Below are 15,643 nucleotides of genomic sequence, written 5' to 3'. Positions count from 1 at the left end.
TTCAATATATGTACTTCAGAATGTGCATCAGAGATATTGTCAAGATTAGGCCACCCATTGGAGAGATGAGTTTGCCTTTCTGCTTCGTCAAGGGTTCTGTTGAAATACTGTTTAAGCCGTGTCCAAATTTGAAAAGGGGATATTGAAATCTTGCAAATGCATAATGACTCAGCCTTATATACATATAATTAAATAAAATAATCAATTTGTTGCTCCAATGAATTCCAGGTCCCCACTTGGTTTCAGATCTGATGGCGACAGTTTTCAGTGGCACCTTCAGGTCAGAAATGGAGTTTCATGACAAATGAGCCTGTATGTGAAAGCCGAAGTGGTGGTAGTAGTGGTTGTTTTTCAGTTCCACCACTTTGGCACATATATACAGGCCCATTTTGCATGAATCTCCAATTTTAACCTGAATATGAGGGCTGGATTTCCAGCAAAACTGTTGTCATCAGACATAAAACATTGCTGAAGTAACATGAGAAATCATGAGAACATCTACTACTCATCCCAAAGGCCTTTTCAAATAGTTAATTAGTAACCTATTGATGCTAATCTCTGCTTACAGGAATTAGCGATGCATGAAATCTTTCTCTCACCCCATTATTTCTGAGAGAAGATACTCCTCATTCAAAATGCAAAGGTTCAGGTCATTATATTTCAGATGTCAAAATAATTATCTGTGGTTGACATACCAATCTGAGAACTTGAATGTAGCAAATTGACACAAGGCATTGACATAATGTTATATGACAGCTTAGAGGAGATCGATAATATAAAATATATCTTGCCACAAGACCAACTTTGTTATAAGCAGGACTTCTTTCACAATGCCTTCATCACCTTAAAAGTGGGTTTTTTTACTGGGCAAAAAGGCCTTTTCTGACCAATAATGGCTTCCACTTTGTTAAAAGTGAGACTTAGCTATAAGTGGACTCTACTGTAGTATTACATTAATTAAGATTTGCATTTTTGCTGAGGACAGAGAATAATATACATTTCACTAGAGATATAATGAGGGAGTTGAAAACTGCAACCTTTACCTCAGTATAAATACTGGAGACAACACAATATATATTACACGAGCCGAAGGATAATAGCAATACTTTTTCATCATCTTGACCCATAAATATGAATAATTGGAGTTCATGCTCAGTATGCAGCCATACTACATTTAAATATGATCATTCAAAAGTAAAATATGATGTACATATTCTATCCCAGCAAATTATTCTGGTGCAAGCAGCTTTGATACATTTAAAGTAGTTTACCAAACGAGCTTCCAGTTCTTCGGATGCTGTTGATTTACTCTCAACCTTCATGGATTTTTCTTCTTTGTCCTTATCAGCAAGTTTCCTCTCCAGATTTTCTCTTTCAATGCTTTTCAACCTTATAATTTCAGCCAAGTTTTGTTTCTGCTCCTCATACTGAAATTCAGAACAGAGGAAAGTGATTATGAAAGAAGTGAAGAGGGAATCCCAATGTAAAACCTTATCGTTTATTTTGTCAGTATGTTAAATAGAAGAAAGAAAGAAAGATCCCAACAGCTAAAAATGATCCCAATAGAGAACTTGGCATACTTAATAACTCCATCTAATAAAATATGTACTTGTGCATAATTTTAACCATTTACTCATGCACGATTATGGTAACTTTCCTTTCCAATGAATTGGCAAGAAAACCCAACTGAGAAAGTTTGAATAAGACTTTTTTTTATCAAATGCCTCATCATAGGCAATTGGATAGCATTTTACTTAAAAATATTAGCCAGGCTCATCTGAGCTTAGAATAATTTGACATTTTGGAATATGCCCATACCGTCAAATTAAATACCTGGGGCCAATTATTTTTACAAATTTAGCTGGAACTCACAAGGGATTCGGAGAATCTCAGTATTATTTTCAAACGAGTTTTTAAAGAATTTCCCAGGATCTAATTTTAATTTATGAACAACATAGATAAGATAAATTTTTCATTGAATCAGCATATTTTAACCAATTGAAACATACATTTTTTTGTTTGATGCGAATGATTGATTTCTATAACAACAAAAAGTTGTCTTCTACATCCATATCATGTAATTTTTTTCTAAATAATTTTCTGATTACGTTACGTGGATTATCCTAAAATTGCAAACAATGCAACAATAAATTTGTTCAAACATTTAAAATAATTAATAAAACACAAATATGTAATCGATTTAAAGATTTATGCTCTTTAATTCCCAAAGAATCAATATATTTAAAGAACGACTATGACTAAAATTAATTATCAGCCATCATATGCTAGTGGGTCAAGACTCTTTGCTGACGGAAGAGACTGCAACCCTGCAGAAAGGGGAGGGATGAAATCACTATGACATTTAAAGATTTCCCATAAAAAGTATCCTTTCAGAACTTTACTATGTAACAGACGAACTTTACTACTGATGATACTTCTATAAAAAGTTCACTGGGATGAACTTGCACACTATCAACCTTAGTGGGAGATTGAGTGACCCCTTTCTATTTTATGATGTGAGCAGGAACCTGCTTGTGTAAACACTACACTTTTTTGAGTGCTGTACATCACACCTAATTGAGAAAGTTTAATACTAATTTTTTATAACCGGTTTTCAGGGTAAAAATGAAATAGCAATTATCTTACTATAACTTTTTTATGACACTGCATGATAGATGGCACATCATTTCATCTTCTAGACAAAATTTAAAAATATCTATGTATTCTACTAATTAAAAATGTTTCCCATTCACCTCTGTTTTGAGAAGTAAAAGGTTGCAAACATATTTTTAGATTTTGGAGGGACTATTAATTTCTGAATACAAATATTTTTAAAGGATTCCATACAACATAAGCAGCTCATTATCTCTGCATACAAAATTCCATACAAAATTTTAATTGTTTTAATTTGCGAAGAGCCAAAAGTATCCCAATGCTTATGTTTTTAATGGCTTTCTTTCGATTTGAAACGATATCTTTCCAATCCCATTTTCCACCATGACCCACCATCAATACCCCTTCCTCTTGTTAATCTTGACACCCAAAGGCATATATTTTTCCTCAACACCATCACATGCTAAATCACCTTACCCCACACCTTAGATGACCATTCAATTGCACTCCATCTATTCTTTCATTTAACCCCTCCCCCTCGCGAAATTGTGATACTCACGACAAAGAATTTTGTAGTTGTACCCTTGATGATGGCACAGTAAGTGTTGAAACTGGTTGGGTGAATAAATCTTGCTTGGGAAATTACAAAGCCATTATTACTCCCATCATCTTGGCAATATTCCACAAGTTAAACCAGAAACCATTGAATGATTAAGCTTTAGCCATCAGATTTACATGCCCACTAATGTTTAATCTGGCCCCATAGTATTTGTATGCCTGTAATGGGATGCCAAGCACCAAGAAGTTTTTTCCTCGTGTCTGTACAGGTGCACTAGGAGTTTGAAGGCTGAAAATAGCTGGCTAAAACATCCATCAAGATAAATCTGAGATGTTCTCCTCAGTTAATACCCAACAAAGTTGCAGAAAACCACACTCACCTTCATACAAACTTCCCTCAGATGCATCACTTCCTGTTCCCTATTCGCTATGCGCAACTTTGCGCGAGAGCCAGCCTCTGCGAGCCGAGCTGTGTCAGCCTCGAGACGGGTCACTCGTGCCGCAAGGGCAGCCACAAGAGCAGCAGCTGCACGCTCTCCTTCTCTTGCCTCCTCTGCTTCCCACGTGAGCGTTTGAAGCTGCTCTTCCAAGCGGCATGCCTCACCCTAACATCATTCCAAAAAAGTGAAAATATCACTCTTAATCCCCTTAAAACTAATAGGTTGATTAATCAGCTAGCTGAAAATGCATAAAAAGTGACTTGATGCTGATATATCAGCTGGAATTCCAACATGTATAGCTAAATAATGAAGTTCCAATGAAAAATTAAGCATAACACAATTTCTAATATTTAATTTTAGTCTAAATATAAATATGCATAGAAAAATGTGGTGTGCAACTTCATATGACAAAAAATTTCTACCTACTCTCTAAATTCTTTCAACAAAATTGACCTGATATGACAGAGAAAAGGAAAGTAAAAAATATTCTTATTATTATTATTACAGAGGCATGAAGAGTATTTTATGAGTACTTCTACTAGGATGAGATAGACACAGACACCATCATGTAATTTCTAACTCATTGAATGCAAGATTGGCATATTCAATTTCAAAGATTAACTACTACTCCTTTAAATATATTAGCTTGATTTCATCAATGATGGATGTTTGAAGGAGTAAAGTTTATTCATAAGATGTACAATAGTTAGCACATTGCAATTTTGAAAGCAAATATGTATTGTAGTACATCCTTCTTGTTATGAAACTTCTCAGTGCACATGAGTTATGAGGGTTGCATAGGTAATATTATTAGTGCCCTTGAGAAATATGGGAGATTGATGTTGGTATCTGGAGCGGGCGACCAATAGCTTAGGATAGAAGCAAGGAAGAAAGGATGGAGAGAAACCTGGAATCAGTATTAACATTCTCTTAACAAAAGGCGACCATAGCTTAATGTCCTATCTGACAGATGAAACACTGTGCTGGAAGTACCATCCACACAGCATTCAAGCAAGGGTGGAGCAGCCTGAGAATAATGGGAATTTGAACTAGGGCCAATAGGATGGGAAACTAACACACAGATGGTCACACCAACCTTATCCCCAAGTAGAAGATTTTTCTCTAATTGAGAACACACTAAGTTTATAGTATTGCCGACGTTAACCCTCATAGTACGGGAACATTTTCATACATTTTGTACACTGACTGTAGGAAAAATGTTATTAAAACGTTAGACCATTGCTCAACAACCAGCAACAGTTTCCCAAAATTTTTATTGCAACCCAGATATCTTGCAGTGGGACACATTCCCTCACTATTGAGATTGCTAAGGGGCTTAAGGAGATTACAGTAATTGTCCAGCTCAGATCCTATATGCATCACACAGTGGTGCAACCGCAAACGTAGATTGGACACAATTGAATTAAAAAAGAATTTAACATTATTAGTGAGAGAAATTATTTATGCTTCTGAATTTATCATTGATAACGTGATGAGAATGTGAAAAACATGTTCAGGCTAAATTAAATATAAGTAAATTATGACCTATGGACATACACGAGGGTGAATTGAAAAGTAAGGTCTCCAATGACTCCATTTCTATACGCGAGTCGCTAGGCAAAATTTGACAACTGCACTGCATTCCTTGGTTCCTTTGCCAAAGCGTAGGACCACTCACGTGTCCTTGGACTGATGAGTCCCTGCATAGCAGTCATTTAGGATGGAGAGTACTCTTTGCTCGCCTGCAAATTACGCTCCGTGATTCGATTTTTGAATGCAAAAAAGGTTTCTCCAATAGAAATTTGTCACCAGTTAGTGGAAGTGTATGGTGAAAAATGTAATGGCATCAAATACATGTGGAAATGGTGCCGGGAGTTTTCTGATGGATGGGAAAATGTCTACAATGAGCAGCAGTCAGGGAGGCCGAATTTGCTGGAATCACTGTGGTTTGAATGGACGAGATGGTGCACAATAATCAGAGAATAACCATTCATGAGATAAAGTAAGATCTTAATGACTAGCGTGACTACTTATCCGGGCAGCATATTGTGTTGGAGGTCCTAAGTTACAAAAAAGTGTCCGTGTCAGATGGGTTCCTGAGCAGCTCACCGATGAACACAAGAAAAAGCGCGTCCACATGTGTCATCAAACGATAGTCCTACTCGATGGATTCGGCTGTGACATAATCGACCTTACAGCCTAAAAGTTGCCTAGAGCGACTACCGCGTTTTCCTTGCCTTCAAAAAGGCCGTTGAGGGACAGAAATTCAAGTCAGACAAGTAAGTGCAAGATGCAGTTGTCAGTTGGCTAAGCAACGCAGCGGGAGAGTGGTATGAAGCCAGTATTAAAAAGCTGGTTACAAGGATGCGAAAAGTAATTGATCATTAACACAATTATGTTGAAAAATAGCTAAATAATCAGCCATTCCAATGATGTATGCAAAGTTGAGAATAAATAGATTTTCTATTCTTAAAAAAATAGGAGACCTTACTTTTCAATACACCCTTGTACATACCTATTTATGCTCAAAATGGATGTTTTCTCACAGTATGTTCCCCAATGATATTATTAGGGGTATCATATTTTCTTTCATGAGTAACTGAAAGCCTGACCAGATAGAAATTCAGAGAAGGCTTCACCAATAGATTCTGGCTCAACCAAATCAATGATTGTACCAATTCCAGCATTTCCAACAAAAATTGGATTAGATTACATTTATTTATCAAGTACTTTCTCAGACACAGAATTGTTTGATACCATACCAAAGCCTTCTAGTGACATCTTGCAAAATTTGAGAGATAATATTTTATTAAAAAATATGAAACTTAACCACCTTATGAAATTTCCTTTGCTCTACTGAATGCAGTGAGTCAATGATTTCCATGAGATATTTTTGCACAAAAAATTTATGGTGAAAATAGCAAAATAATTTCATCACAAAGAGCAAAATTGTTTGTCATTTCAAACATCAACAACTTACAGCAAAAGTTGCATTAAGTATGCAAACAATTAGACAATAGGAATATTATTTCAAACAAAAGCAACTTGTTACACAGGATTCTGCGTTGATTAACTTGATGATTGGTTTCCGGGTTAATTCCACGTCCACTCATTTTTGGTGGACGACAGTTTCAGGTACATTTCAGCTCCCGTCTTCGGGTCCAAAAAACCATGAAGACGGGAGCTGGAACGCGCCCGAAATTGTCGTCCACCAAAAATGAGTGGACGTGGAATTAACCCGGAAACCAATCATCAAAAGCAACTTGTGTTCTCAATCTCACTGATCAACTAAAACAGCTATTGGCATTAATTATATCATGTATGCCACCACAACGTATGCAGGGTGTATGATGCTGTAATTCAAAATTATTCTTCTGCATAATATGTAGTTGTGATTTCTTACATTGCACCTCCAAATATTCCAATACCCTCACTAGGTATGATATATCTGGTGATATGGTGCATTAAATGCAATTTTGGGAAGGCAGTTGTCATCAAATGCTATATTTTGCATGGAAACAGTAGTTTCTCCAACAACCAATATCTATGAAGTATATATTCACGTTTTTTAATAACATTTTCATCCTCCAGTTCAACGATGAGTCTACTTTCTAGTTCTAACTCCCACAAATTTCTAGTTCACAGTTCCTAGGAGTTAACCTGAACAAAAATATAACATGGGTCGAGCACATCAGTAAATTGCGCAACAAGCTTAGTTCAACATGCTTTCTTATAAGAAGCATCAGGAACACCGTAAATAATGATGTCTCATTGTCTATTTACTACAGTGAATTTTATTCTCACATTATTTTCAGTATCCTGTTTTGGGGTTCCTCTCCCCATGCAACTGAAATCTTCAAAATTCAGAAGCGCATTATAAGGCTGATGTGCAATGCCCCCTATGATGCACCTTGTCTTCCACTTTAAAAAAAACTGTGTATCCTGCCACTTTCATGCATATATATCTATGTCATTAGTATGCATGTAAAAAAGAACATTCTTCAGTACACATCAAATGACCTATACCACGGCCACAACACTAGAACTTGTAAGGACCTGCATCAAAACTTTATCAGGACTCAAAATACAGCCCTAGGTCCTAAACCTATGGGCCTGAAGATTTTTAATGGGTTGCCTCCAGAGGCTAAAAATGAGAGTAAGACCTTGGTCTTTAAGAAGAAACTTCTGAAGTTTCTGAAAAAAAATCTATTTTATTCGGTTAATGATTTTCTGTATTTGTAACATTTTATCTATATATTCCAATTTAATTTTTATTGATATAAATTGATGTGTCCTATATTTGTATTTGTATTTTGTGTACAACATACAGATCTTTGGACAAATAAAAATATTATTATTATTATTATTTTGTTCTTTAATTTTCTTCAGTTTTCACTGAGTAGCTTTAGTGTTAAGAGCACGGGTTCTCACCATGACAACTCTTTACTGTTGAATTGGGTGGAGAAATTTTCTCGTGATATGACAGGTTGAAATTATTACAGCCTTTTGCAGTTTGATGTATGTATTTGGATGGAGGTTGAGTATTTTGAAACTATTTTGTATTTTTATTATTTATTATTATTATTATTATTACTATGAATACAGTGTAGTAAGAAAAAATTAAGTACAAATGCAACTAATCGAACCATCACAAAGAAATATTGGTATGACTGATTAGCTGAAGGTAAGTATCACCACTGATGTGAGTCACACCATCAACACATTTCTCATCATTGTCTTTACATGAATATTAGAGGGGCATGGCTTTTGCTAATAACACTAAAGGGTATATAAGGAGGGAACATGCTTGAAATCTTCTTCTTCTAGGCCATGCTCATGACTCTCCTGAAATTCAAGTGATGCAAATGCAGGGGGGAAATCTATGATAATTGCAACTAATTGGGCAGTGGGGGGAAAGTTTAAAAAGAATATATCCACAGGAAATGCAGTTCTAACAATGGAATTCCTGACTACAGTACTGAAAAAAGGGGAAATGCATCACCATTGCTGCTAGACCCAAGAGTTTTCACTTTATCTGCAATTTGAAATCAATACAATTTTTTATAATTCATAATTGAACATAGTTACAAAGGAATCAAAGTCATGGGGTACACATGTTTCTGAGAAAATTAGTTTAAAAAATAAGGTCAGATTGAGGAAAAGAAAAAATACGGAAAGGTACATGATCAGGATAAGGATTTTCAGGCTAATACCTTTTTGAAAAAATTTACTTTACTTTTTGGAAAAAATACTATTCATTGACATATTTCATGTATCATTTACATAGTCATCATCATTATCTTAATTATTTTTTAAAATTTCATGCATTAAATTATGAACTGATATAAATGAGATAACTAGTTCTGGCTAGTCAAGCCTAGCTTGCTTTGACCGAAATACCTCATCTTTCTTTACTTTTTGTCTTTTTTCTCCATTTTAGGCAGAATATACCTCCCTTCATGGTAATTCATAGTTCTGCAATTTAATGCCAAATTAATGCACTATCCAATTGGAATGAAAAATTTTCACTTGTACTAAAGTATAAAATTAAATTTATTCGCAATTAAAAATATAAAGTCTATTTAAACTTCAAATAAAAATACTAGGAAACTTTCATTATAAAAACTCAATTATATTAGCTCAGTTCCGACCAGAAGGTTGATTGCATGTATACCTCCTTGACATTTATTTCCAGCTTCACATAAATGATAATCATAGTGTCATTAAATAATCTCCAATGACTATACATACTTCTTTTATTTATGAATAACCTAACAGTAATGTAGTAAATAAAAGAATTAATTACTTGAATTAAATTCTTGAAAGAAAAATCCATTCCGGACTGGGTTAAATCCAAAGCTAAAATGTAACAGAAATCATGTTCATTTGTCCTAAAATATTTATTTACTTGAGACTATCTACTTCAATAAGAGAGGGCTTGACTAGCAGAATATCACATGTGCTAATTCATAAAAGAACTCTATTTCCCAAAAGCATCAAAGAAAAATTTTCCATAGGAATTACACTCAAACTAGCGCTTTTCATAAAAAAATAACACTTCCAAGTACACTGAAATAAAAGGAATCGTAATGACTAAACATAGAAATAATCAGCATCTAAATTCATATTTTAACAAAATAAGAATAATGGATTTCTGAATGAACGCTCTTCCATGTTTATAAATTATATTTGATTGAAATAATGGCATCTTTCATTTTCATCACATAATTTTTACTGATTTCTTCAGAGCTAACTGGTTAACTATAAGGAAGTTGCAAGTAACACTATAAAGGCACTAAAAATGTTAAAAATACCCATATTAAGAGATGAACAGCTACAATTCTGCAGCACTGACACTTCAAAAAAGAAAAACAAATTAACTGGCAAGTTACGATAAACATTATGAATTCACTACTAACTATAGAGGGAAAATTATGACCCTATATTATTATTAACACATCCAAGTATGCTGCATCCAGCTATGAATAACAAATGCAACTCATATACTCTTTGCTGCACACCGTGGCAATACTAAAATGCACAAAATTAACTTCTCCTTTAATACTAAGCAGCATTGCAACAAGTTACCTCAAGATTCTCCCATTGATTCCAAATACTAAAGGAGAAAACATATTCCAATTTACAGCCAGTAATCAAAATATAATGCAGAAGAATAAGGTGAAATACTCTCTTAAATCATAAATTTATCAGGAAACTTAGAAAGCAAAAGAGATTGTTGATGCAATCAAGAGTAAAAACCACATGTCAATTAATTAAATTAAATATGCAATGCCGAGTAATGAAAATGATATGCAGACATTAGCATCCATAAAGTATAATGTCCAGAGAGAATATTAAAAGAGAATTAAGATGAATAATTGATGTATTTGTGTGAATAAAGGCAAGTAGGTTAGATAAAATATCATGTCCAATCCAGGTTATCTAATCATTAAAAAAAGCTTCAATTTATCCAGTAATCACATGTTACACATCATTAGGCCAAATGTTTAGTTTATAAAAGAAATAAATTAAATAAAACATAGATATAAATGAGCAAAATGATCCAGAACTTTGTGGAAATAAATTAAAGTTGAATGACCTGTGCCCATAACTTATCAATTATTTCTTTTTCTACCACACATATATGCACAATAAAATTAGAAGAATAGCCCATGCTTTTTGAGAAAAGGCCAAAGATAGTAATCTTAAAAAATATGATAACCACTAAAAATAAACATAAAACTTTGACTTCTTCAGAACCTTATGGAAATTTTATTCCACACTGGTCATGGTAAAAAAGGAAAGAATGATCAATCTAGGTTTAAAAATGCTTATATGTTCTGAGTTTTCAACCTCACAGAAGGCTTACCCTTAATTGCACCCAAAGACCAGAAAGTAAGCAGTGAGGATAGGCAATTTCATCTCATAAATTAAAGACTGGGCACACTATTTTTATAAAGAAACTAAGCTGAAGGGAAAAGATGGATGATTCCTTTGCTGTCATTAGGGTGATATGTACTATCATAAGCAAAAACCAATTTACTGTCCCTAAATGAGAGATGATGCATGACTTCCTAGATGTGATAATAATATCAACAACGTTATTTTGCTCCATATAAGAAATGCTGCAAAAATTTTCTAGTGTCTAATTACCACAATACGCTCAGTAGGTCTTGGATATGAACCCTTTGAAGCTCCGTGCGCAATGGTTAAGATGCAGTACCCTCCGCAGCGGTTCTTTGCCCTCTTTATTACGGAAAGAATAACCTGTAAATGCTAAACACAACATTTTTTCTCAGTAATTCATTCTATAGGGGCTCTTCCTATGTTTTGAGCTCAAGGGTAGACTTTGTCGCAGGGAGTTTTCGTAAGTAGGGAGGTTCATTACAGGAGGATTTTGGCTTAAATGATCTAATGGACGGGTCTGGGACGAGGCCAATGACTTTGAAAGAGGGAGATTTCTTAAATTTTCACTGTATTGAGGTTCGCTGTATAGAGGCTTTTCTGTAATATGCATAAAGAACCCACAGCCCATGAAAGTTTAAATAATTGATGTATCCTCCTTTTCAACATCTTTTATCATAATACACATTTTACTATTTTGTAGCATCATCAGACTGATATTTTTTCTGTATTTGACAATTCATTTCAGTAATAAAGATTGTTTCTCAAAATACTGCAACGTTAAAAAAAAGGTCACATTTACATTAAAAAATAATATTTCAACATTGAATATAGTAAACTTGAATGAAGAGAAACTTGAAGCTATTAATTTTTCTCATTTCCTCCCTCTTACCAATGGAGAAAAGACAAACTGTCTCTTCACACTGACCCTCCTACAAAGAACACAATCATCCTCCATTTTATTACATGTGATGGTGTGCTAAACTGATTTTGTAATTGTACACTTATTGGATGTCTCCTGTCAGAAAGTTCTCCCTTATTTTCACGCTTGTCGTAGGCTGTACTCTCTGCCTCATTTCTATTAAGATTGACATGGTTGACATTTGTCTTAGTACTAGCCAACCAGGTTTCCTATAATTGTACTGTATAATGTTGTACACCCACTCTATTAAGGCACTGAAATAACAGAATTTGTTGTTTTCCACAGATGTTCTTGACCAAACTGTTTTCCGCACTTCTGAGGAGCTGAAATCAATTACAGTGCAACCTCGATATAACGACACCCCACGGTGCACTAATAAACACTCGCTAAAGCGAATTGTCGCTTTACCGGAGGTGGAGCAAATAATAGCCAATATACCTGTTGCGAACAAATATACAGGAACAGGAGTGGTGCGGCGACAGATAAACATCTATCCGATAAACGTAAGCATAAATCCAGACGAAAGGCGATGTTTTTTTGCATCACTAAATTTCCTTACTCAAATAACGACTAACTAATCAAACAATTTATAAGCGCCGCACTGAATAAAAATCATGCAAAGCATTGTTTCGTCAATCATTATATTTATCGAACGACAGTTTACCACATAAATTTGAGACTGAGCACTCCATTAACTTCATTTCTAACAGATCGCTAGCAATTACAGAGGTTAAGGAGTCTTCATGAAAGTCTTCCGGCGGTGAAACCCTCGCTATGGCGAGAGCCAACACCGAAAGGGTCTCGTAAAAACAAATTTTTTAACACGCTTATTATAGGGTCAATCGACGGTGCATCGGCTATCTCTCGTAATAGCGGGGGTGTCGCTATAGCCCGTACTCGCTTTAACGAGGTTCCACTGTAGTTAATAAAATTATTGTGAAAATATAGCCTATTTTTTCAGTGCTATACTTACACAAAGTGACAACCATAAGGTTGTCTACATAATTACTATAGCAAACAAATATGCTACCAAGGTCCCTTATTCTTGAGGAAATTTTATTTTCTGTTTCGCATTGGAGTCCAGAGAACCAAAGGCTCATAATTTCAGTCCCATTCCCGATTATATTTTTTGTAGCAATTCATGAAACTTTTCAAAACTATTATAGATTATATCCAGGCGTTGTACATAATTAAAATATACACAAAAACCTGTATTCACACAAATACACCACATCATAATAATATCAGTATGGCAAGAAGTGTTTTATAATGGGTGACGATACCTCCAAACGACCACGTTCCTCAGCTGAAGCTCTTAACTGCTCCCTCATTGCTATTGGAGCCCGCTGATGCCCCCGAACACCTTTCCCAGAACGAGAACTATAAATTCTATCTTTCTCCCTTTTACTTCCATCGGCCAACTCTTCTTTACTTCTTGCCTACAATGGAAATAAAATAAAAAAAATATGCCTACCGTAGCTTTACACTTGTAAAGCCAGTGTATTTGTTTCTTGCAAAGCTCTGATAAAACAAAGCTGAACAAAACAACACTTGGGTAAAACAGCAGAATATATGAAATAGGAATTAGTTAGTAGAGAAAAAGACTACCATGCAATAAAAGTTCAACAATGACGACAGGGGAAAATTAAGTTTGAAAACAGTAATTTTTCTTACCATTAGTGCTCGTGTCCTTGCAGGAGAATCTAATCCTTCAGAAGATGATTCACTACCTTCATCTTCACTTGCAGCTACCTTATATCCTACAGATAAAAAAGTTGAAAAATTTTGATGATCAGTCATTATACTGAAGAAATATGCATGGTTGAGTAAATGTAAAAGCAAACTTAAATGAGTTAATATTCTTCTTTAAATGGAGAAGTACATATGTAATGGCAAATAACTACGTTTATCCATGATATCAGACTACCAATAAGAATTGGTTGTGTAGGGAGGTCCGCATGAAATTACATAAGTCTTTTGACTCATGGCACCATCAATGTGACATTATTACCACCATTAGTAGCTATTCTTAAGATTAGCATGTCGATGGCTAAGTTCTAACAACACATATCTCAAATGATGAATAAAATCTTATGGGCTATCTCGCGACGTCAATTCTTTGGTGGCCCCAACGCCAATTGGAAAAAAATAATCGTTTTTTTTGCTCTCCTGAAAAGTTGCTATTTTTGAGATTCGTGTTGTGAGAACTTACCCCAATGAAAAAAATTGTATAAACCTGTTTCAAAATTTTATACAATTTTTTCATAGGGGTAGCCATTGATATGCATATGTCTTTTCAGATTATTAATCCTAGCTAAAAAAAACATTTTACACATAGAAGTATGAACTTGAGGGAATTACAAAAAATATTCTGTAAAAGTTCAAATTTACTATAATTATCACCACTTGAGTGCTGATTTATAAAAAAAGCAGACATAGCCAAATAAAGACAAACTTACATTAAAAGCTACTCTACTTTAAAAAATTATGTAACAGCAGCACTGATGGTTTAATGAGAAAGAATGGGCACTAGAGAGCTTTTGAGAATTTCCTGAATATTTTTGTGAGTTTTAGAAAATGGAATGGGAGACAGGAGGTGATAGGAGGAGGCAGACATGAACAGAACCCAGCCAAACTTTTCTGGAATGTAGGAAACAAAGAACATAAAAACTCACTAGGTGGATTACTGTATCAATAGGAATAGTCATTGGCCACATTTATTTAAGGGAAAAAATTACTCAAGACCTGGAATAAAACAAAACACAAATAAAAAAATCATTTAATACATGATTAATAGCTTTCTGGGCCATTGCACAGACCGCTGCTCTATCCAAGTTTCCTAATTCCCATGGAAAATCTTTTTCGAATATCTAAGGGGCAAATAATTTAGCTAATATCCTGTCTTAATGGTGTGCTGACAGGTTTCAGAACGTATTACTTAATTTTCCCAGCGAATACCTCCATAAAATTTTCTCACCCCTGGGATTGTGAATAAAATTGAAAGGCAGCCAATGTTTCGCATTTAAAATTTTTTACCCATGATCAAGGATAATTTTTATAATTCACCTTCCCTATATATATTAGCCTTGATAATGCTGGCCTCGGTGGCAGCGGGGTAACGTTCTCGCCTGCCAAACAAGAGGTCGCGGGTTCGAGTCCTGCCTGTGTCCCCTATGAAAAAATTGTATAAAACTGTTTCAAATTTTTATACATTGCCATGGCAATGTATAAGAATGTATAAAAATTTGAAACAGTTTTATACAATTTTTTCATAGGGGGTAGGTTTCCCCGGTTCAGGGTATGGATGTTTGTGTACATTTACTTGTTACATTTGTTGAACACCCCCGTGTAAAATGGCCAATAAGAGCTGCATCCGGTGGTTTGAGAATAAAAAAAAATTAGTAATGAGTCAATACTCAAAATTTTGAGTGACTTTCAATGTCTTGACCAGAGGCTATCCCTTGAGGAATTATTGTGTGCTTAGAAAACCTCATAAATGCTTTGCCGGTATTGAAGAATGCTAAGTTAATATTCAACGCCCCCTGGGAGACCACCAGACAGAGTGGGAGGAAATATTTATGTATTTTGGTCCATTAAGATTACCTTCCATACTGTTGTCACTCTCTTTGGAGGATGGGCACACTTCATCATCTGACTGCTCCAACCTTTCAAAGAAAAAGAAAAGAATTCCATTATAAATGCAATT

General features: G+C 34.8%; 1 protein-coding gene across 6 annotated transcripts in view; it reads right to left on the bottom strand.

The window, feature by feature from the left end:
- LOC124165454 overlaps window positions 1-15,643 on the bottom strand; it is a 115,678-nt gene that overhangs the window by 41,770 nt on the left and 58,265 nt on the right. For 5 of the 6 annotated variants that reach the window (XM_046542883.1, XM_046542882.1, XM_046542885.1 and 2 more), the window contains 5 exons: window positions 15,541-15,602; window positions 13,612-13,697; window positions 13,221-13,376; window positions 3,552-3,776; window positions 1,272-1,427 (listed from right to left, as the gene is read on the bottom strand). In XM_046542883.1, the coding sequence (XP_046398839.1) occupies window positions 1,272-1,427; window positions 3,552-3,776; window positions 13,221-13,376; window positions 13,612-13,697; window positions 15,541-15,602 (685 nt within the window). The remainder of the gene's footprint in view (window positions 1-1,271; window positions 1,428-3,551; window positions 3,777-13,220; window positions 13,377-13,611; window positions 13,698-15,540; window positions 15,603-15,643) is intronic. The other variant, XM_046542886.1, reaches the window with a different exon arrangement.

This window comes from Ischnura elegans, chromosome 9 (genome assembly GCF_921293095.1).
Source record: "Ischnura elegans chromosome 9, ioIscEleg1.1, whole genome shotgun sequence".
In the NCBI taxonomy this organism is placed as follows: domain Eukaryota; kingdom Metazoa; phylum Arthropoda; class Insecta; order Odonata; family Coenagrionidae; genus Ischnura; species Ischnura elegans.
This window is presented reverse-complemented; position numbering and strand designations above follow the sequence as displayed.